At 38.9% G+C, this 22,609-nt stretch overlaps 1 protein-coding gene across 1 annotated transcript; it reads left to right on the top strand.

Annotated features, from left to right (window-relative positions):
• The first annotated feature begins 54 nt into the window (after window positions 1-54).
• ILVBL (ilvB acetolactate synthase like) lies at window positions 55-22,174 on the top strand. Its single transcript, XM_072425265.1, has 16 exons — window positions 55-356; window positions 1,867-2,003; window positions 5,645-5,846; window positions 6,322-6,449; window positions 7,272-7,410; window positions 7,619-7,730; window positions 8,747-8,846; window positions 9,747-9,844; window positions 9,928-10,064; window positions 10,518-10,652; window positions 11,540-11,654; window positions 12,598-12,767; window positions 13,461-13,531; window positions 14,337-14,408; window positions 15,936-16,041; window positions 18,730-22,174. The coding sequence occupies exons 2-16, from the start codon at window positions 1,887-1,889 to the stop codon at window positions 18,906-18,908; spliced, it is 1,881 nt and encodes a 626-aa protein (XP_072281366.1). The 5' UTR covers window positions 55-356; window positions 1,867-1,886; the 3' UTR covers window positions 18,909-22,174.
• Window positions 22,175-22,609: the final 435 nt, after the last annotated feature.

Raw genomic sequence — 22,609 nt, 5'->3', positions numbered from 1 at the left:
CTACTAAAGGGAGCAACAAGGACACAAGAAATCTGTGGTTGGAAATCAGGGACACCTAGCAACCTGAGCGCTAACCAGCCTGCCTGTTATACAGCAAGAGACTCTACTGCCCGATCAATGACATAAATCCCCGGTGCTGCACAGTGCTGACACTGACGATACTCAGCTCCACTGACAGCGCCGGGATCACGTGATCAGGCTGCCGGAGAGGATCTCTGGGTAAAGATCGGGAGGGAGGAAGTAGCAGGGACTGTCCTCTGTGCTGCAAGGAACGACTGAGATCGGAGACCTGGGACTACAGCCCATGCAAGAAGCAGCACCAGGGATCTGAGTCCAGGACTGTTCTCCAAAACCAGGTACCTGAGTCCTAGGACTTTCATTTAGGTCCCTAAACAACAGTAGGGATCTGAGTCCAGGGATTTCCTTCAGTATGGACCCTGTAAGTCCTGGCACTGTGCTCCAGCAGGGGTCTGGGTCCTGGCACTGTCCCCAAGCAGGGATCTAGGGTCCTGGCACTGTCCCCCAGCAGGGATCTTGGGTCCTGGCACTGTCCCCCAGCAGGGATCCGGGTCCTGGCACTGTCCCCCAGCAGGGATCCGACTGTCCCCCAGCAGGGATCCGGGTCCTGGGACTGTCCCCCAGCAGGGATCCGGGTCCTGGCACTGTCCCCCAGCAGGGATCTGGGTCCTGGCACTGTCCCCCAGCAGGGATCTGGGTCCTGGCAGTTTCCCTGGCACTGCCCCCCAGCAGGGATCGGGGTCCTGGCACTGCCCCCCAGCAGGGATCGGGGTCCTGGCACTGCCCCCCAGCAGGGATCGGGGTCCTGGCACTGCCCCCCAGCAGGGATCCGGGTCCTGGCACTATCCCCCAGCAGGGATCCGGGTCCTGGCACTGTCCCCCAGGAGGGATCCGGGTCCTGGCACTGTCCCCCAGGAGGGATCCGGGTCCTGGCACTGTCCCCCAGGAGTCCGGGTCCTGGCACTGTCCCCCAGGAGGGATCCGGGTCCTGGCACTGTCCCCCAGGAGGGATCCGGGTCCTGGCACTGTCCCCCAGGAGGGATCTGGGTCCTGGCACTGTCCCCCAGCGAGTACTGCCTTAAGCTTTGTAAAGATGTCAGATTGTTGCCTGAGACAGTCATGCTTGTGGTCATTTGACATGTGTATAGCAGTCCCATATCGCCGATGATCGATCAAGAAGGAGTGCTGTGCATTTCTATGTAGGTGAGTGCAAACAGGTGCCACTCACTCATCCTCCTCTCTCCCCTCTCCATAGAGCAGAATGTGTACAGTACGCCTTCATTCATCCGTCACAGGGAACAGTCATGAAAGATAATTTCCAGTGGCAATCCTTTGACGTCTGTATGGGGCTTAAGTTTTGGAGGAGATTTTAATCTATGTTCTAACGATCAATCACAAAGCGTAGGGAGTGATTGCTAGGTCAATAGAATCAATGGGCCCTATCATTTAATGGAGAGCTTTGGTCCGACCCCTGGCTCCAAGGCTGAGGAGTTTTACAGTTGTAAAGTTAAATAAGATAATTTTTTAGTTATGAAGAGAGTAGAAGACATGATTATTTCTGTCTGTGACCATTGTGTGAGAATTCCCCTCACTTCTCGTCCTTGTGATGTCATATAAGAAATAGGGGTGCAGCTATCAGGAAGCCTTAGACCACTATAGGGCACTGCCAGAAAATTTCCCCGCTGTGTAGAATGTGTTATTGTCTGATTAGGAATGAAAGAAGATCTCCCCAATAGGGATAAAGATGACAAAAAACACCTGAGCCTCTAACCCTTGCCTGTGTTTGAGTCTGCTCCGTATTGATAATGATGAGCACAATCATTTTGTATTTTTTCATGTATTTTGCAGTGTACGTTAAAGAAGGATCAATGGATTCGAGCTGTTGCTGCCTACATACCGTGGGTGCTGTCCTCGGAGCGCTGGTGACCACTGTACTGCTGTGGTTTGGGTATCGCCTCGGTGTCATCTACCAGCTCTTCCACAAGGTCAGACCTACACACAAAAACAAAAAATCTCATTTAGAAAAGTTTATGTCAAATTTGTGGATAGAGTGATTGGAAATCTGGTTTCTGCTGCTTTCTAGGGCTTTATTCCCTGAGTGTAAACAGGTAGGGAGGGAAAATGCCCATCAAAGATACGGATTTAAATAAAAAGTCTGCCAAAGTGCACAGTGCAGCCTAATAAAAAAAGAGCTTTGGCCAACAAATCGATATAAAAATAAATATATTTTATTGTGGCAATATTCACCTTTAATCTGAGGATTGTACTTCTTCTTGCAAATATATATTTTAACATGGCAGCACCATGTACCCCATTTCCCATTTCCCTGTGTTTTTCTGTACTGGAATGCACTGTGGCCATGTTCACATACTGCATATGTAGTTGTTTACATGGTCTCCTTGACACGTTAAGCAGCATCATGGCCCTATGTGCATGGAGTATGTAGCCAGGAATGAGTCTGGGAAGGTATTGGCTGCAGCAACCTTTTATTATAGCTGAGCGCAGTGCTGCCTTTTTGAAGGAAAAACTCTTGTTTTCCATAGCAACCAGCCAGATTCTCCTATTCATTGTTGGTGATTCTTTAATAAATTAGTATCACCTTCTCTATGTGTACAATGGCCACCACAACCTTCCTTTTAGACACTTCTGTATATATTATTGGGCTATGTTTAACATTTTCTGCACCTAAAGGACTGCTGTCATGGGCCTTGGCCTACATGGGTGCAGATGTTTTTGTTTACAATACCTGCAGAGGCGGGGAACGTCTGTTACTGTGGTAAATATCACAATGATGGTGGGGTGAATATCCCAATGAATGGGCTGAGTAGGATTTTAGTCATTAGGTGTGTGAGGATAGACCAGTTTGCCTGCATGTTTTTTAGTGCTGATATGACTTGGGTGCCAAAAAACTGGTTTGTTTACAGTGAGGGCCCAAACAGAGAAGGTGTGCACTTGGACAGCCTTTGTGTTAAATGGATTCTGAGTGCGGCACACAGTTTATATGTGTAATAAGGATATTTATATATTTTGATATTATATTCCCATCAGGGGAAATGTAAGGGAAAAGAGAGAAAGGGACTGAATAAGGCTGAGAGTAAGGCCAGGTACACACATGCAATGGTTCTCGTCTGATAATCGGCTCAGGGCTGATATCGGACGAGAATCTTGTATGTGTACAGGCCTCGTCCTCCATCGTCCAAACCACTGTCCTGACGGATCCATGGACAATGGACAACGAACTATCGTAATGGAAGAGAAGGGGGAGAGAAAGCAGCAGGGTGATACTCCGTCGTTCTCCCCCTCCCCTCTCTATAGAGCAGAATGGTGCTGTATGTACAGCACACGTTCATGCATCAAACAGTCGTTAAGCGTTGGAAAGGATCATGAAAGCTCCTTTTCAACGACAATTATTGCATGTGTGTACATAGCCTAATTGTAGTGCTACAGATTTGGCTCTTTTTTTTGGGATCCAGACCTACGGTGCCTTGGAACAAATGGGTAGGCCAAACATTCCATCTAATTCCCAGAAACTGGAGATGTCACTTAAAGCAGACCTATCATCGTATTGTATACTGTATACTAGCTGATTACCTGGCGTTGCCCGGGTATTTATTTATCGCAGTCTTATATTATACAGGAAAAGGAATCAAATAAAACTATAGTGATTTTCTTGTCTACAGCGTTGTTTTATTTTTTTGCCTTTGATTGCACTCGGCCAATTGCCTTATGTTTTCTCAAAAGCATTATTACAGGCCAGAAATTTGTAAAAGAGTCCAAAAAAATTTGTAAAAATATAAGCAAAAGGCACACTGTCACTGAGCAATACATACATACATACATACATACATACATGCAAATATACCTCTGACATATACCACAGTGCTGTACAAAGATCAGCGATGTACTCACATGAGTCCGAGTCATATGTTTAGCAATTTTGGTTTAAATGTCTTGATGCAATTCCTACTGATGACACACATACATACAATTTTTTTATATATAGATTTATATAGTTCTGACATATACCATAGTGCTGTACAATGAAACATTGACCTAGACCCATCAGTCTCTGTACAAAGGAACTGACAGTCTAATGTCCCCCCACAGTCACACACTAATATTATACATTAACATACCTCTGACATAAACCACAGTGCTGTACAAAGATCAGTGATGTCATATGTCCAGCAAGTTTGATTTAAATGTCTCAGCGTTTCTGAGTGATGGTGGAACATAACAAGTTTGGTTGAAATGTCTCCATGCGTTTCCTAGTGATCACCAAATATAGCTCTGACATATACCACAGCGCTGCATAAAGATCAGCAGTGCTGATAACATCAGTGAGTCATATGTCTAGCAATTTTGGTTTAAATGTCTCGATGCGTTTCGGAGTGATGACATACACACACACATCCAAATATAGCTCTGACATATAGCACAGCGCTGATTGGTGCACTCACATGAGTCTCAGTCATATATATGGCAAGTTTGGTTGAAATGTGTTCATGTGTTTCCTAGTGATGGTGGAACATAGAAAGTTTGGTTGAAATGTCTCCTTACGTTTCATCCAAATATAGCTCTGAAATATAGCTCAGTGCTGTACAAAGATGACTGGTGCACCTACACGAGTCTCAGTCATTTGTATAGCAAGTTTGGTTGAAACGTCTTCATGCTTTTTTAAGTGATGGTGGAACACTTCTTTAATAAATTGTTGCAACTGTTCATGTACCCTTGGTATTGTAATAGTTTGTTTACTCCTAACCCTTGTCGTTGTCACTTTTATATTCAAAATATCAAATTTTATAAACTTAAATTCATATTTTTTTAAACATACTGAACCTTAACTAAAAGCCAAGAGGAAGTAAAAGGTTTTAGAAAATAAATACACATCATGTGAGTGGACAGACAGGATATGCTGAAGACAAGAAAATACTCAAATAGGTTAATCAAGGCCAAGTTTGGAATGAAGAATAATTATCTAGATGTAGACGTTTGCCCTTACGTTTACATAAAAAAACTTTCTTTGGAAGTTATTGAAAGTTTTGTAGTAACTTTACTTTTAGTAAGTTTCAAACACAGTGAACACAATGGTTTACTTTATATGTTGTTCCCAGGATTAATAACTTGACCAATGTACAGAATATTATAATAGACATGAATTGTAGGAATATATCTTCCTGCACCTTCCTGGATTCAGAACAAAGTTGTCACTCTGAATACGAACATTGAGGGCTAAGGCTATTAGCATTGTCAATTGAGTCACAAGCATGTAGCTTCATAATTGGCACTATGAAGAAATTGTAACTATGAACTATGGAATTGTTTAGGCTTCATATAGGAGCCTTAAGTTATACGTTAAATAAAGTGTGTCATGAGAAAAATATGTACAGTAGGCTGCTATTGCCCTTTCCTTCTGAACATGCTGGTTTCTATGCTATGGAAGTAAAGCAATTGGAGCAATATTTTACTTCACAGCCAGGAAGAATAAATGAAAGGGGGGAAATCTAATAAAATGTTACTTTCTGCAAAGGTTAAAACATTATCTTTTTTTCTATGTGGTAATATTGATTAGATATCTAGAGACATATGTATGTACAATGTGTCCCTGCTCTTTTGCCTTCTACAGGTGGAAACCCAGAGTCCTCGGCATGGAGGAGAGGTGGTTGCTAAAGTCTTACAATCCCACGGGGTGCGATACGTATTTACGCTGGTTGGCGGCCATATCTCGCCCATTCTGGTGGCCTGTGAAAAGTTGGGAATCAGAGTGGTAGACACAAGACATGAAGCCACGGCTGTCTTTGCTGCTGATGCAGTGGCCAGACTCTCAGGTAAGTGGAACTTAACCCACTGATCCATCCTTGGATGTAAGGAATATGAGGATTTAATTCTGCTCTCAATCCTCACTCTAATCAAAACATTTGGAAGGGATAGAGGGCCCAGCAATGATTTTATTGCTGTCCCAACCTTCCTGTTCTAGTGATAACCGCAAGCCCATTACTTGTCTCGTGTCACAAAACAGGTGGTAAGGAAAAATTTTCATAAATTACTTTTTTATACACAAAGAAGTTTGGCTATATTCTAACAGTGAACCTTTATGTTATAGAGAACTGATAATGGGAGGGTTTAACTAGTATAGAGAAAGACAACTGGGGGGCTGACGGCAGTAAGGGGCACAACATTTAAATGGGATCAGTTATCACAATAAAGTGAATAGGAGCCATTAGTAAATGATGTTATGAAATATCTCTGCAAAGGTTTTAGCTATTTCCAAAATTACTTTATTGATTGATTATTGTGTCACAGGTACTGTTGGTGTAGCTGCTGTGACAGCTGGCCCAGGGTTAACTAATACTGTGACGGCCATCAAGAATGCTCAGATGGCAGAATCACCGCTATTGCTGATTGGTGGAGCAGCTGCAACTCTATTGCAGGTAAGTAAATGCAACAATCCTGTGATATTGTGAGCATAGACCAACATGGCTATAATTGACAGTGCATAGTGCTGAAAAAGGAACCGTATCGGTTAGGAAGTCCAAAAACCTTTGTTTATTAAGGCCTGCAACACCAGAATGGTAGAACATTTTAAAAGCAGAATACTAGAATTAATTAAAATGGTATCAGAGCCATTGGTCTGACCTCAAAAGTTCCAAGCTTTAAAGGTCAAAGAGTAATATGTCAAATTTTATGTGATCTCTCTCCTCATGACGGAAACTGAAGTGTCGGCCTGAGACAGAAAATATAAATATTAGTAATGGAAATACAGTAATAATTGCTGTGTTCTTTTGGGGTAAATTACATTGTTCCTTCCTAATACAGAAGACTTTGCCAACAGAGACACACTTGGCAATAGAAACTCTTTACTGTAGTCACATGCAATCACATCATGCCATTTCCAGAAAGGGGTACATTTTTCTGGAATAAATTACATGGGCAGGTATAGAATAGGCTCCGGGCTGGCTACTGATTAAAATGGAAAGATCAATCATTTTGAAATACAAAATAGTTTTGTTTAGCATTTTTTTTAGCAATGTTGAACACATTCAAGCCTTTACAAGTCAATTTCCTTTTCCTTATGCTTTAACCATTACAGATGGATTTTACAGCCACTGTTGGATTTTCCATATTGCTACAGCAAAATTATTTGAATTATGTCAGCAATATTGATTTGTAACCACTAGGCCGGATTGATCCTTTAAGTTTACAATGTCATGTAATACACTTTGTGATGCTTTGTTTTGTACTTTGTTCACTAGGGAAGAGGAGCTCTGCAGGATATAGACCAGATGTCACTGTTCAAGCCTATATGTAAATTCTGTGCTTCTGTCCGCACCATACGAGACATAGTTCCTATACTGCGCAGAGCGCTGGTCGAGGCTCAGTCCGGGACACCTGGTGAGAAGTACTGTTAAGCCTGCTTTTATAATGACTAGATGTCCCCTATTTTGAAATATAACCGTGATATTAAAAGCATGGAGGCTGCTATTCATAATGCACTTTCCTGAAATTCCAGTTCTCTTGTTGTTATGCTAACCCTCTGGCTTTAAATATTGTATTTGCTGACTTTTATTTTGCTGTACTTTCTTTGAATCTTGTTTTATAGGGCCTGTGTTTGTGGAATTTCCTATTGATATTTTGTATCCATACCATTTGATTCAAAAAGAACTGGCACCCAAAGGGGCCCCTAAAGGAATTGTTGGGAAAATCATTAATTGGTAAGTTTATTGTTTAAAAGTTAGAAGGACAGACCAGAAAGTGTAGGCTAAAGAACTGGTGTGAACTTTGTTTTTTGCCCTCCAAACTCTAGATCTTCATTGGTCAATCCTCTTTTCACTTTGATGTCACTCCTTCATGGTTTGATAAAGCAAATGAAACATCAGCACAAAATGATTTATTTAATAATGGAGAAGCTTTTACAGTACTTGTCTTGCTGGGTATCCCACTACCATTATCTTTTATAGAAAGATCTTAGGAAATAGACAAATTGTTGCTCAGTAGGACATTCTTGGTTTTAAAGAGGTAAACTAAGGATGAGATTTCAGTGGAGAGCAGAACAAATTTTGCTATCCTCTTTACTGTATACGGTTATATAAGGTTAGTGAACACCACAGCCTGTGGTCTATTCATAAAAGGGTTTGTAGTCTTACTACTACTAGTTGTAGTAGAGGGTGCTCCTGGATCGGTAGAGTGGTTGGCTACATAACAACCAACATGTTAGCGGGTTCTAATTTTGATGTCCCAAAAAGTAAAGATTTTACTTACAAAGAATATAATTTAAATGCGGCTACATCTTTACATGTGTATTTGCCTAGACAAACTTCTTTTCAGGTTGCATATCTGACTCAAAAAGTGAATGGGGCTCTCAGGGCAACAGACAAACTTTTCCTGCACTTTACCCACAGTGTGTGTGTTTTAAGAGGGGGTGGGTGATCCGTCTATAGTATGCCTTGCATTTCACCTATTTCTTTCAGGTTTTGCAATCCCAAAAGTTTGTATGGGGAAGAAAAACCTATTTAAACCCATAGTAGAGGGCCCTCCACTAAGGCTGCCAATACCAGTCTATTACTCTGCAGGACAAAAAACCTAGAAGCCAGTGACATTTCACCTTGTAATTGAAGTTTGGTTGATGAGGATTGGTGTACTTTGTTGGTATCACTGTTCTACAAATCTGTGATGAGTAATCTTGTAAATGTTACTATTCTCATATGTTCTCATATTTTAATTATTATAGGTATTTGCAGAATCACCTAAATAATTTATTTGCGGGAGCCTGGGAGCCACGGGACACCTCACCTCTTCCTGTCTCCATCCCCTATGCCACCCCAGATCAGGTCTGCTGTTGTTAAAATTTTTATTCTGCTTTTTAAAGGTCATCTTTAATAAATTATGGAGGCTAATATTTTGTTCTAAAAAATGCTCAGATTAAGCATGTTGGTGTGTTGTTTGAATGGCACCCAAATCCATCCTTACAATGCAACCTGCATTGCAATATACAACACTTAACTATGATAAGTAAAAAAAACTTCACCTGCATTCATATCATCAACAACTTAATATGTGCTAATGTAAAGCTTTTCTTTCATTTTTAAATACAGTGGAGAGGTATTAGACCCTGTGGCAGGATCAGTACTACACAGGGTTTGTTCAATGTGGCAGTGACAATGTTATTACTAGATAGGATTACATAAGGTGCAGTGACCAATATCTGAACCTTGGAATAGTATTTTTAAAGAGATGTTTACTACTCTGTTTACATTAAGCTTTTCTATTTGCTGTTTATGAGACATCTTTTGCCCTGATGAAGGGGGCATTTCATTGGTTTAAAAAAAGCTGTGCTATTTGGGTTCTGAATAACTGTATAGAGCACTATTTTATCTTAATTGGAAGACCCTGTAATGGCTCTCTCCCATATAATAATAGCTAAATAAACCATATACAAGAATTCCACATTGTGGTTTAGCACCTGCGCAAGGATTTTTGTTGTTGTTTGTATCCCTGTTGAATATTTTCCTTACTTCCTGTCCAAGGTAACTGTTATCAACCTTGTTGAGTTGTAGAGAAAATCTTTCTAGTGGAGCCCCAGAATATCAAAAAAATCCAACTTGTTCCCATTATCCCCCGTTCTCTTAAAACTTAAACTGAAAAAAAAAATTGGATGCATTTTAATAGATGATTTTACTTGGTGTGGAAAATTCAGTTGTTTTTATGCTGTTTTTTTTTTCTATGTACAGATCCAGCAATGTGTGGAGTTGGTAAGTCGAGCTAAGAAGCCCGTGTTTATCCTGGGCAGTCAGGTGACCCTCCCTCCCACACCGGTGGACAAGCTCAGGTAGCTTTATTAAAGAGTCTAAGGGAAACCTACTTTTGATAGTTAACATTCAGGTTTACGTGAGGGTGTCCCTGTTTTTTCAGACAGGCTCTGGAATCGCTGGGTATTCCGTGTTTCTTGGGAGGAATGGCCAGAGGCATGCTGGGAAGGAATAGCCCTATCCATATTCGTCAGAATCGCAGGGAAGCCCTTAAGGAGGCAGATGTTGTTATATTAGCAGGTGAGAAAATTGATAGGTAGATATAATAATCATTGTATTCCAGCTCTGACCTCCATGAATCTAATGTCTCCATATAAGAATTGCCCTTTCTATCCAATAATTGTCCTATTCCAGAAGGGCTGCTGAGTATCATTACACAACTAGGAAAGGAGTTTTAAAACACTATTGCATACACTTTGTGGCCACTTTATTCGGTACACTTATTAATTAGTTTGTCAAGCTTTTTACATTCAAAACAGTAAACTCTACACAGCATGGATGTAACAAGGTGCTGAATATTGTTGTTCTCATCTATGTTGCATTGTCTGGTATGCCTTTAATACAGATCTGCTCATTTTGAATGACATAGGACAATAGCAAGTGCATCAAGGGTACCTGTCATATGTGTCAAGTTCCAAGTAGCCTTTTCACAAAATAGCATTACCATTCATTCTGGTGTGTTTTTCTCTCCAGGCACTGTGTGTGATTTTCGGCTTTCGTATGGTCGTGTTTTGAACAGACGTAGTAAAGTTATTGCAGTGAACAGGGACAAGTCTCAGCTTTTGAAGAACTCAGATATGTTTTGGAAGCCAGCTGTTGCTATTCAGGGTAAGTCTGGTCTCACAATCGAATATTTACCACAGAACAAAGACAAACCGGAAACCTGATAGTCTTTACGAAGATACAGAGTAGATCCAGGCCAGGGGAGGGCAAAGCAGCACAAGGAGCCATTCATTTTTATCAAAGTGCTAAGAAGTAATATACAAATGAAGAAAAGAATGACAGATTGATGAGCTTATCTTTAGTCTGTTGTTTCTTCTTTTATAGTCTTGTCACACACTGGGGGTAAGACAAGTCCTGAAAGTCTTACTTCACTGCAGCAGAGAAAAGTCAGATCATCTCCTATGTTAGACCAGGCTATGCTACATGTCAGAGTTGTGTAAATCCTGAGATTAAATATACATCAACACAAATCTTTTGACAATTAACATAGCTTCATATATATTTTTTTTTGTGTATTGGACTGTTTGGCTGGAGTTCAACCTTCAGGGACAAACTATGGACATATTATGATTCTAACTTAACCTGTTGATGTATACACAGACAGATTAAGGCAGAAAGGGGGTCTTATGCATGGCATCTATTGTGACCCCCATTCCTTGAAATAATAAAATTGATAATGATCTTCCCATCAGATAACAACTGATTACAAGTATGTCTTCCCTTATGAAGTGACAAATTAGGTGCACAGCTTTGTCTAATTTACTATAGCCATGGTTTACTGTGGGAAGCTTGGCCCCAGGCATGCTCCTAGGTTCCCACCTAGATTGCCTTGCAGATATTTTAGTGGGAGTTTAGGGGTTTGGGACAAACACCTACTGTAGTGCACCCTAAGCTTGCCATGATTTCCACCTATGAAATATTTAACATTTTAGTTACTTGTGTTATGTTGGTCTCAAATGTATTTACTGTGTCATGACCTTATTCATTCCTAGGAGATGCAGGCTCTTTCATTTCCAGTCTCACAGAAGGACTGAAAGGATACACATGTCCCAAAGACTGGACAGAAGGCCTGAAGTCAGGAGATGAAAAGAAAGAGCAAGCCAACCAGTAACATATTCATATTTTATATTTGTTCAACTTTTGTTCAGTACCTGGTGCTCAGAAAATCTTAATGAACCATCAATCCCAGTTTCCTGTTATATCTGTAATACATCCTATTTATATATGGGTTTATTTCAGGTTGGGACTTTGCCTAATATAGATGTCATAGCTGGTAGTAGCCTGTAACATTCAGCTATGCATGTACTGTAAAGCTGAAGATGTTTCCCTGTTTATCCAAGTATCTTCCACGGATCTTGTGTCAGAAACATCCCCCAAAATTTACACTATTTGCCCAAACGTTTGTGGACACCTTATTATCACACATACCTTGTAGAAAATTCCACTTATAATTAGGGGCATTAATATACAGTTGGACCATAACACCACCTGAAAAAAAAGTTGTGAGTTCAAGTGCTGTTGTTGGATGAGAAAACCTTGTTGTGGAAAATATCCCAAATACGTTTAATAGGATTGAGGTCGGGGCTCTGCACAGGCCACCTGAGTTAAATAAAACCGTTAAAAGAAGAGAACATTTTTTAAGAAAAAAACCTTAATTGTGTTATAACAAGGAAGCACACAATTGTCTTAAATATCTTTGTGTTCTGGGGCATTTACCAGTGTGTCTTACTGAAAGTACCCAAGCTAGAAAATTTATAGGGGTGTCTACATATTTGTGGTCATATAGTAGGTGTAATGGTTATATACACACACACTTTTGCCCATATACTGTCAACCACCTTATAGATATCATAGTTTCCAGTTGTCTCTGGCCTTAAGAGTCAATAGACTGAAGCAAATATGCAAACTGTATTACTTATATTGTTTATACATACATATGTAAATAATACATTAGTAGATTAACCAGTCGCCTAACCATCTATATTGTAGTAAGATTTTCGAACCAGAAAGATTTGTATTTCCATATTAAAGAGTTTTTTTATCTCTTCAGGGAAAAATCTGAGGAGAAGACAGAGAGACATCTAAATCCATTAAAAGTTCTACATTTGGTGGAGGAAGCGATGGCTGAGGACAGCATCATTGTCGCTGATGGAGGAGATTTTGTAGGTAGTGCAGCCTACATCCTTCGACCAAGAGGACCTTTGCGCTGGCTGGATCCAGGTAACTACTACTTATTCCTTAATAACCACAAACTCAACAATAAAGGTGTCTCCAAAGTGGTTGCTCACATAACAGATTCTGCCATTTATGTTTTAAAAATTGATTATCAGAAACATTAAAATTTGTCCTACTTATGACACCTAAACATGAGAATAAGGCTCAATTGCAAAACAAAGCAGAAACACTATGAAAAGAATCATTATTATTAAAAACCTGGCAATATTCTACAGCCAGTCAGATATATAAATATGTCTTACCGCTAAACACTGAGATCCTTATCCTTGTGTAAAGATTACGACTAAAATGAAGAACATATTATTGAATAATGTCAAAAGGTAGGATAAGAATTATTATTTAATTCTTAAAAAAAAAAAAAAAAAAAAAAAGATTATTTTCATTGTGTCAAATGAGATTTAAACATCATATTCATCATAATCAAATGGCTAAAAAATCTGTATCCAGATGTGTTAGCTTTGTGAATTAAACCTAATGTTAGTCTCAGGGCCCCTTCACCTGTGCTTTGTGGGCGTGCACACATTAACACACATGCTAACCAACAAACATTACTACCTTATATTCCGTTTATGGTCAATACCCTCACACTAAAAAAATTTACAGTTTTTATTTCTTAAGACAAGTATATATGGAAAACTACAAAGCTTTACATTGAACTCATTGATTGCTTACATGTAGGTGCTTTTGGTACTCTCGGAGTTGGAGGAGGATTCGCTTTGGGAGCTAAACTTTGTCGCCCAGATTCTGAGGTATCCATATGTTTAACGTTTTGCCTTTTATGAATTTTGTTTTTGTTGCCAGGGTCTTAATTAGAGAGTATGCTGTCACAGGTAAATGAGTATACACTTTTATAATGATTCCTTCCCTTGGAGAACCAAATGTTTTAAATCAGCATGCAACATGTTTTATAATTAAAACAGCAGCTTGCTGCTCTGTGCTCTTAGGATCATTTCAGAGCAACGGACTGCAGTGTTCTACTGCAGGCTCAAGCATAGTCCCACCTGCTGCGCTTTAAGTGAATGGGAGTGGTTAGGAAATATTTTGTACACAAGTCCCCAAAGATGACAAGTCTCATTTGGCTGTTCAGTTTCTTTTCCTTTACTGCAGGAAAAGTCACACCACAGTCGCCATTGCTTCTGTAACTTTGTGCAAGTGTGATTGTTGCTCCTAGGTGCACAGCAGCAGTTTGCTGTGCATCCAGGAGCTGCCAACTGTGTAATTTTTCTAGAAGAACCCTTAACGTCCAGTGAGCCCAGGCCAGTAAACATGTCTATAATAGCCAGGGTTTGCACAAAATGGATCAAATGACTTTGTGTGTCATTTAACCTGGAAGACAAGTGATACTTGACCTTTTGAATGGGACGGTCTAAAGGGGACAGCACCAAATAAGACGTAAGTATTGGGGACAGAGCTGCTTATTTGTAATTTTGACATCTGGGCTTCTTTTTGTTTTTGTAAAATGGATTTATGTTTTAAACCCCTGTGCCTTTTGATTGTGATTTTTGAATCTGGGTGACTGGCTGCAGAAATAACTTTTTTTCTGGTTTCTTTTAGGTGTGGATTGTGTTTGGTGATGGCTCTCTAGGTTACAGCATTGTAGAGTTTGATACATACACCCGCCATAAGGTAATCTTAAATTTAACAAATATTTCTATTGGCTGAAATCTTTTTAGTGCTTGGCCACAAATTCTGCAGGGAACCAATGTGTGAAAACTGAAAGATGGTCATTATACCTCTTCTGTCAGCTTTGTGTGGGACATCATTAGTTGAATGCAGTATTCAGATCTGTTACAGAATGTTGCAGTCCCTGTTTTTTCATTTGTCATTAGGCAAACATTCTATGAGAGAAGTATAGGAACTGCCATGGCTGACCATGCTCTAAAAAATGGTATCTACCTGGCTGCCTCTGGCTCAGTCCTTTCTGACTCATTTCCCTGGAGCATGTATGGGGAGGTTAAGATAAGTGAAAATCCCACATTCTAAAAACATACTGGTAGATATGTGAGTTTTCCCCTATACTGGCCTTAAGCTACGTACACACTCAGGGCCGATATCGGTCGAGAATCTGAAGTGTGTACAGCGTGCGTCGTTCATTGTCCAAACGACTGTCCTGGCGGATCCACAGACAATGAAGGACGAACGATCGTAATGCAAGTGAAGAATGGGAGCGAGCAGCGGGGTGCTGCTCCGTCGCTCTCCCCCTCCCCTCTGCATAGAGCAGAAAGGTGCTGTATGTACAGCACTCATTCATGCATCGTGCAATAATAGTCCCTGGAAAGGATCATGAAAGATCCTTTCCAACGACTATCATTGCACGTGTGTATGCGGCTTTAGACTCTGCTAACCACATAATAATATGGTTGAAAACTACATTGTGAGCAGCCCTGAGAGAGACAATTAATAACATGTCTATAGAGAAAATGTGAGCATGATAGAAATTCATGAATATGTTTAGACTAATGCCATCCCATATACATGAGTTCTGGATCTATTGCAGAAAACCAACTTTTAATGTACATGTAGCTGTAAGCACCAATCAGGAGAAACAATGTTGGGTATAAAAGAGACAGTACCTACCCAAAGGCGGCTGGGAACAATAAAGAAAAAAATGATGGTGGGTTAAACACATGACTAGATCTCTTCCTGTTACAGAGTTTGCTGTGCTGCACTGAACACAGGATATATTATGGGTCACCTCTGAATCCACCACTGAGTTTTACACTCATGTTTTATGAATAGGCCATAAAATGCAGGCTATGAAGTTTAATGCATAAAAAGTTATCTGTTCTCTAATAAATATTCCACTTGGTAAAATATTGTATATCATAAACATTTACCACCTTTTACCTTTTAATATCTTGTTGCTACATGTACTTCAGTGATGGCTGGAAATGCTTTCTCTGGATGAATTTCCTGATGGTGACAACAGTGGGTCATGGCTGTGTTAAAACAGCAACTTGTAGTCCCCAGCACAAGCCGTGTGACTGGGTGATGAAACAGAATGTTTTCACTCTATGAGAGGAATAGGACTTTCATGGCAGGACCATCAGGGATAATTTTAATCAAAGCTATACTTACCAAGATTTAAATAATGTTTAGAAATACTATACGGTTTTAGTGACAGTTTATGGCAATGTGATTGACCTCTTTCAGACCCCTGTCCTTGCCCTTGTCGGAAATGATGCTTGTTGGAGTCAGATTTCTAGAGAACAAGTTCCTCTACTGGGAAGCAATGTTGCCTGTGGTCTGGCTTACAATGGTGAGTCTTTTCCTTTGTCTTTAGTAGTAAATTGTACAGTGTTAGGGTTTTATATCTATGATTAGATATATTGTTCATCTTTGACACGGATTGTACCCTGTACAGGTAGTCCCTGAGTTAAGGGCATCCAACATACGAACAACTACTAGATACGAACTGGGCTTCCCTGCTCGTTTGTGTGCAGGACGGAGGCTTGATAGGGGGGCGGTTTGCATGACTGCCACATCTGGTAATTCTTTAATGACAAAGACAAACTCTACAGTTGTTTCTTTTTGCATGTCAAAGCACAGGCTTCATAAAGATTTTTTTTGCTTCGTTTGTGATTAACTCACCTGTCCTAATTGCATTTATTAAAAAAATTTACCTGTTCCCACTTACATACAAATTGAACTTAAGAACAAACCTACAGTCCCCATCTCGTATGTAACCCGGGACTACTTGTATATTCTAAATTAAATTGACCTGAAGTATATACCCTGTGTATTCTAAATTGGAAAAACACAGTTTCCATATCAAACATTTTCAATTACTTAAACCATTTCTATTATTAAGATAGAACTCTATCATTATTAGGGTTATGGTGGGTATGATTATGGTTAGGGTTATGTGCTTGAAACAAGTATAGATTCTGATAGATGCACAGAATACCAGACCCATAAATATTAAATTTTTTAAAACGAAAGAGTGGGTGGCTGAAAACTCCCCTCATTTAGGTATAGAAATATGTACTGAATTGTCACAATAAAGTTTAAATTAAACATAAACCTTAATAACAAAATTAATAAATAATACAGTATACATACAAAAAGACACATGAACTCAAAAAAGACTTGTATGTACTAAACAGAAACAGCACCTCATTTATCACATATCAATACCAGTGAGCAACAAGATCTAGATCAGAACATGAAGGTCTTTTAAGAAAGTAGTAAGGGGGCAGATTCTGTGTTTGCTGCTGCAGGATTGTGGTATTTCCTGGTCTCCAGGTAAAGCTAATACAATACAGACAATTGAATTTCAATGACTTCTTGTAGCCATGAGGTGTCACTACCACTGTTCAGCATGGTATAGATCCTGTGTTTCACAGTGACAGTGACACCCAGTGGTTAGTTGAAGTAACTGAAGCTCCATTGTATAAATTGAACTTTTGTCTTCATGAAGAAGGGAAACTGTGTTTAACTTCAGTTAGACTAGATACAATATATAAGTTCTATTAACCTCAGTATCAAGCTAATATTACCAGATTCGCATGTAATAATTAAATGCAAGTGTATAAAGTTGTAGAATGTATCTGGTCATTTAGAGAAGCAGATACGTGTTGTATTATTCGAGTTGGCTAGAACTAGTTCTTTTGGAAGGCTATTCCCATTACACAGTTTATAGTGTAGATGTCTTTTAAGGAAAATAAATAGTTGGTAGTATATAGTCATGACCCTTTATGTAGCTGTTTTTTTATTTTTTAGCATGCATTACCACCCGGGTGTTTAACCCGACCTTGGTTCGGGGTAAAAACACTTGCAGAAAGCGTTTACCCCGAACTTTTCTCAGGTAGTTAAAAAAAGAAACAGCCCTCTCTTACCTGGTGCCGCTGTGATTATTCCGTGTTCTGTTGTTCCATCCTTGTTCTCCAGCGTCGATCTCCGTCTCTAGCGTCGGGTGTCAGAGAAGGCAGTCGGCTTCTTCTTCCCTCGGTGTTCTCGTGTACGTCGGCGCGTGATGATGCCGTCGGTGCATGTGCCCATCAGCGGGAAATTCAAATTCAAACTCATTTTGTGTTGGATTGAATACAAACTCCTGTATCCAATCCAATACAAAATAATATAAAATAAAGACAAGTTATAACTTGGAAATAACATGGAAATTCAACTAAAGATTTTTTTTTTATGTTTTATAAAAAAAAATGTTATTAATAAATTTATAAAATTTTGGACATATTACGGTGAGTTATGCGGTAATTCAGTGAATTATAAGTAATTATTCAGTAATTCGGTGAATTATAGCCTATAATCTAAAATAAAGTTCTATGCAAAAAATGTAACACTTTTTTCATGGAAGTTCGGAAAGAATTAGAACACGTAGAACAGGCGTTCGCGTTCGCGTCCCTTGGCGATTCCTGATGATGTCGGTGCATGCGCCCGTCGACGGGGGTTGTAGCGGAGGTCGAAATTCAAATATTTTGTATTGGATTCAATACAAAGTCCTGTATCCAATCCAATACAAAATATTACAAAATATATTTATGTGGTTTTGTCTATAGGTATGTGACGGACACTAGGGAGGTGTTTTAGAAAAATATATTACTATACAGTATACCAAATATTGCATTTTCAGTATTTTTTATTTATTTAGGTATTCTTGTTTAAGCTGATTTTTGTGGGTTTTTTTTAAAAATTTTTTAAAAGTAATTTTTTTTTTTTTTACATGATTGTATGTTCCAAACTTTTTTTTATATTCATATCTACTAGACCCTTGTTCGGACAAATTTCTGTAAGTTACAGGTCTACAATGTAAAAAAAAAATTTCATGAAAAAGAGTGTAACGCTTTTGGTACAGAAATCTAGACATCAGTGGTTAGCCCAGGTGGTTAATAAGTCACATTTATATTGTAGTATTGCTGTTATTTGCAATGTTTTTTTTTTTATTGTAAGACAAAAGCAAATATCCATATAATATGTATTTTTCATGCAGATTACCATGTGGTGGCAGAAGGATTCGGTGGTAAAGGTTTCCTAGTCACCCGGCAAGATGAAGACAGGATAACAGATATTATCAAGGAAGCACAAGAGGCCACTAAGAAAGGGAAATCTTCACTCATCAATGTATTGATAGGCAGGACCAATTTCCGGGAGGGGTCTATCTCTGTGTAGAGGCGGTATTTCAGTTATGGTTTAGGATAGTAAAATGGAAAATATTTTTTTAAATAGACCAATTTCTCTAATTATTAGTTTCCGTGTATCTTCTTTGTGATTAGCAGTCTAAGATTTGGACAAGTCTCAGGATTGCTCAGAAAGGCACTAAATTTTATGAATTAATTTTTTATCTTTTATGGTTATTTTTTTGTTGCTAATTGTGGTTCTGGATTCATGGAGAGCCTCTGCCAGTAAGGGAAAATTTAAAATGAGATGATTTCGTGACTACACTTTGCATATGAGGCAGAAAGAGAAGGATAGATCTTGTGCTTCTAGTTTTTAACTATGCAGTCTTTTGTTAAGTTTTAAAATGTGAACCCTAAGAGAAAAGGGGGGGTGTATTTCCCAATGAAGCGCAATTATGGGCACCCATTTCTCAATGTAACTAGTTAAATAATGACCGTGTGAAAGCAATGTGTAACCTGGGGCATCACAATTCAAACAAGGAACAAAAGCCAATCTATCCTTCACTTCCGTTTTGTCTGGGGGTCACCTTAAGGCCTCTAGGTTTTTTTTTTCTTTTAACAATACTGAATGTGGTGCAAATGTTGCCTTTTACCTTCCTTCTACATATGCTATGATCTTATAGCCGCAACAAATACCTGTCATAATGCAACCGACGGCTACGTTTATGCATTTTTTGGCAATTGCCAACAGAATTTTTGGATCAAGGCAACCTACCACAAACCGTTCTCAATGTTTTACAGTTTTAATAAAACAGCTAGTGGTTTTCCTTGATCTGGTCCAAGAGTGCTGAACCATGCTGGCATTTCTTTTTGTCTTTTGCTTTGTACAAAGAATCTTGGTTGCATTCCTTGTTATCTCTCTCATATTAAGTTTACCATCAGTACTTCCTGAACCATTGACATGGAACCAGTATGCAGATAAGAAAAGCCAGAGAAAAGTCAGAATTCCTTACCTATCTACCTACCTATCTATTAGGAAAGCCCTCACGCTTGCCACCCGTGTGACAGCCAGGCAGCTATATTTTTTTTGGAACAAGAGGTCAGCAATGACTACCTTTGAGTTCTATCTGAAATAAAAGATTACAATCCTAATAATCATAGAATGAATAAGTGTTTGAACGGGAGTAGATCTTACTAAGAAGGGATTGCATCTAAAGTACTAAAAGCACCTATTTTTCTTTCAATTTTTTTCATATCTACTGTAAGGGAATTTTTACATCAGTATGTACATAACATTTTATTTCATCCAGTCATGTCCCATAAATAAAAAATCCAATCTATGACATGTACATATATTATAGGTTGCAATATAAATCAGCAGACACAGAAACGGCTTCTGCTGAGGTAGCATGAAATAAATCCTTTCTCAGGTAAACAGTGCTAACAAGTGAAATACCAAACATTTTTTAATGTCATTTGTATAATATTTTTTAACAATTCTCTTAACCCTTCTAAAAATTAAAATTCAGGGTATATTTGATTACTTTGGCATTCTTATTTTCCTAAAATTGAATTTCATTTTTTTGCTGATTTGCTAAAGAATCTGAATATGGATAGTGTTTGAGGAAAATAAGAGAATCATGCAAAGCTGTTTGTAGGGGTGAAACATGATAGAAGTTTTATAAAATTTCAGTTTGTAATTATGTGAACACTGGCACTGAGTTATACTTTTTGGATTTGCATAATAGTTAGCCTTGCCGTTTAGCACTCAACAAGGTAAATTCATCTTCTGTGCAGAATTGCCCTGAATGTTGACCTATCAGTAACTTAACAAGGCTACGTGAGTAAATTCTTAACATGTTAAAGTATACACCTCTGGTTATTGGACAGTACAGAGGTCAGGGAGAAGCATCTTGGGAAAATGATGTCCTCAGTCTTCATCATACATGGGCCAGCATCTTAGTCCAGCAGGTAAAATGAATCTAGTTGATGCTTGAACAAAGCCTGGCCTTACGTTTGGGCAAAAGGCATGACAAAAACTTTGTCAGGGGGGCATTCTAATTTTTGTAGGAATTACCAGATACCTTTAGGTAGTACATTTACACTATACAGTCAACAAATTGTGTACCACTGTATACGTTTGTTGGTCATGCCAGTTTCAAACCATGGCTAATATTAGTTGGCTTATATCTGTGTCTATGCCAGATTCTACTCTTCTAAAAGAAGTTTCTACAAGAATTTGCAATGTCTGTATACATTTGTGTGGAGCTAAAAGAACGTGAGTTCATGATGTATGAGAAGACCTGGCTTGCAGTCTTAGTTCCAGATCAATACAAAGATGTTAGTAGGGCTGAGGTCAGGGTCCTGTGTAGCCCAGTTGAGTTCCATTACACCAAACTCATCCAATGATGTCTTTATGAAGCTGGCTTTGTGGACATGTGCCTAGTTATGCTGGAGCAAAAAAGGTCTCTCTCCTAACTATTTAATCTATTCCTATATTTGTCAGTACTGCACAGTTTGATTTCATGCACCTAGTTTTGAAAAAGTTGACAAACATATTATTGTCTATGGACTTTTGGTCATATAACATAGTTACTTGCAGATACTCAACACTCACTCAGCTCTGAGGCTTTGCCTACTTTGAAGGGTTTAGAAGGGTTTATAAGTTAAAACTGAAACTCTGTTTTATGGGCCCCTTTTTGACACAGTGCAGCATTCACTTCCTAATGACTTTTTGGACCCCTTTCTTTTTTTTTTTTTTGTAGTGTTGATTGCTATTTGACCATAAAGCACAATGTTCTCTATTGATATGTATTGAATCTTGTTGGTATGTGGAATTTACTTCACTCTGTAACTTGTCATGATATTTTAGAATTGCAATTGCAGACTGTGAAAGTTGCATGTTTCAGGTCATCAGTCATTTTGTTTTTGCTTGTTTTTACTGAGCTAGGCATGCAGCTAGTGATGGAACTCCAAGCCTGCATACTTGCTTGGCTCAGATCCTCATTATGGAAATAAATTGTAGCCCTGAAACATGCATCTTGAAAAAGAAACTGTGACAGCTCCTTCTATCCGTGCTAGTAGGCCCTGAGTTAGTTTGCAGAGGGGAACACAATCAAATAGGCAATACCCAGTTTCCGTTTCAACATTTACTGTATCAGCACAGTTTTCAGTGCTAATTCTGTGCTCATATACAACTCTAATCTGTTTTAATATTTTTTGATTTAGATACTATTATTTTTTCTTACTGAAAACCTCTCCTGTAAATCTATGTAAAGTATTTAATTAAACATGTTTCTAATAAATAACTACATCAAATATTTTCTGTTTCGTTTTTTCGGTATTCATATTTTAAATATGGGCTAGTATTGTGTTACTGTTATCATATAATATTACATACAGTGCTCCATACACAAAGTTTGGAAGGATTAAAGTTTTTACAGCCCCTCAACATCTTGGTAGCGTTGGGCTACCACATGTTCATAAATAGTACTAGGCTTGCCACCTCTTCAGAGTAGTGAAATGGAATGTAGATTCTCCCACCAAAACCTAACTCTCCTGTTGCAAGACTTTTTATTGAACTCTGAAAATTGGATTGCCTCCTAACCAAATCCCTTTTTATTGAGGCATCTTTTTCAGTTTTTGACTATTTGTGCTGACGCTATCAACTATATTTTGTTCCTGAGGCTCTCCAATCTGGAGTAATCCTGCCTTTGTCTTGGTCAGCGCCCCAACTATCCTCTTACAGCTAGT

Source organism: Pyxicephalus adspersus, chromosome 11 (assembly GCF_032062135.1).
Source record: "Pyxicephalus adspersus chromosome 11, UCB_Pads_2.0, whole genome shotgun sequence".
Classification (NCBI taxonomy): Eukaryota; Metazoa; Chordata; class Amphibia; order Anura; family Pyxicephalidae; genus Pyxicephalus; species Pyxicephalus adspersus.
This window is presented reverse-complemented; position numbering and strand designations above follow the sequence as displayed.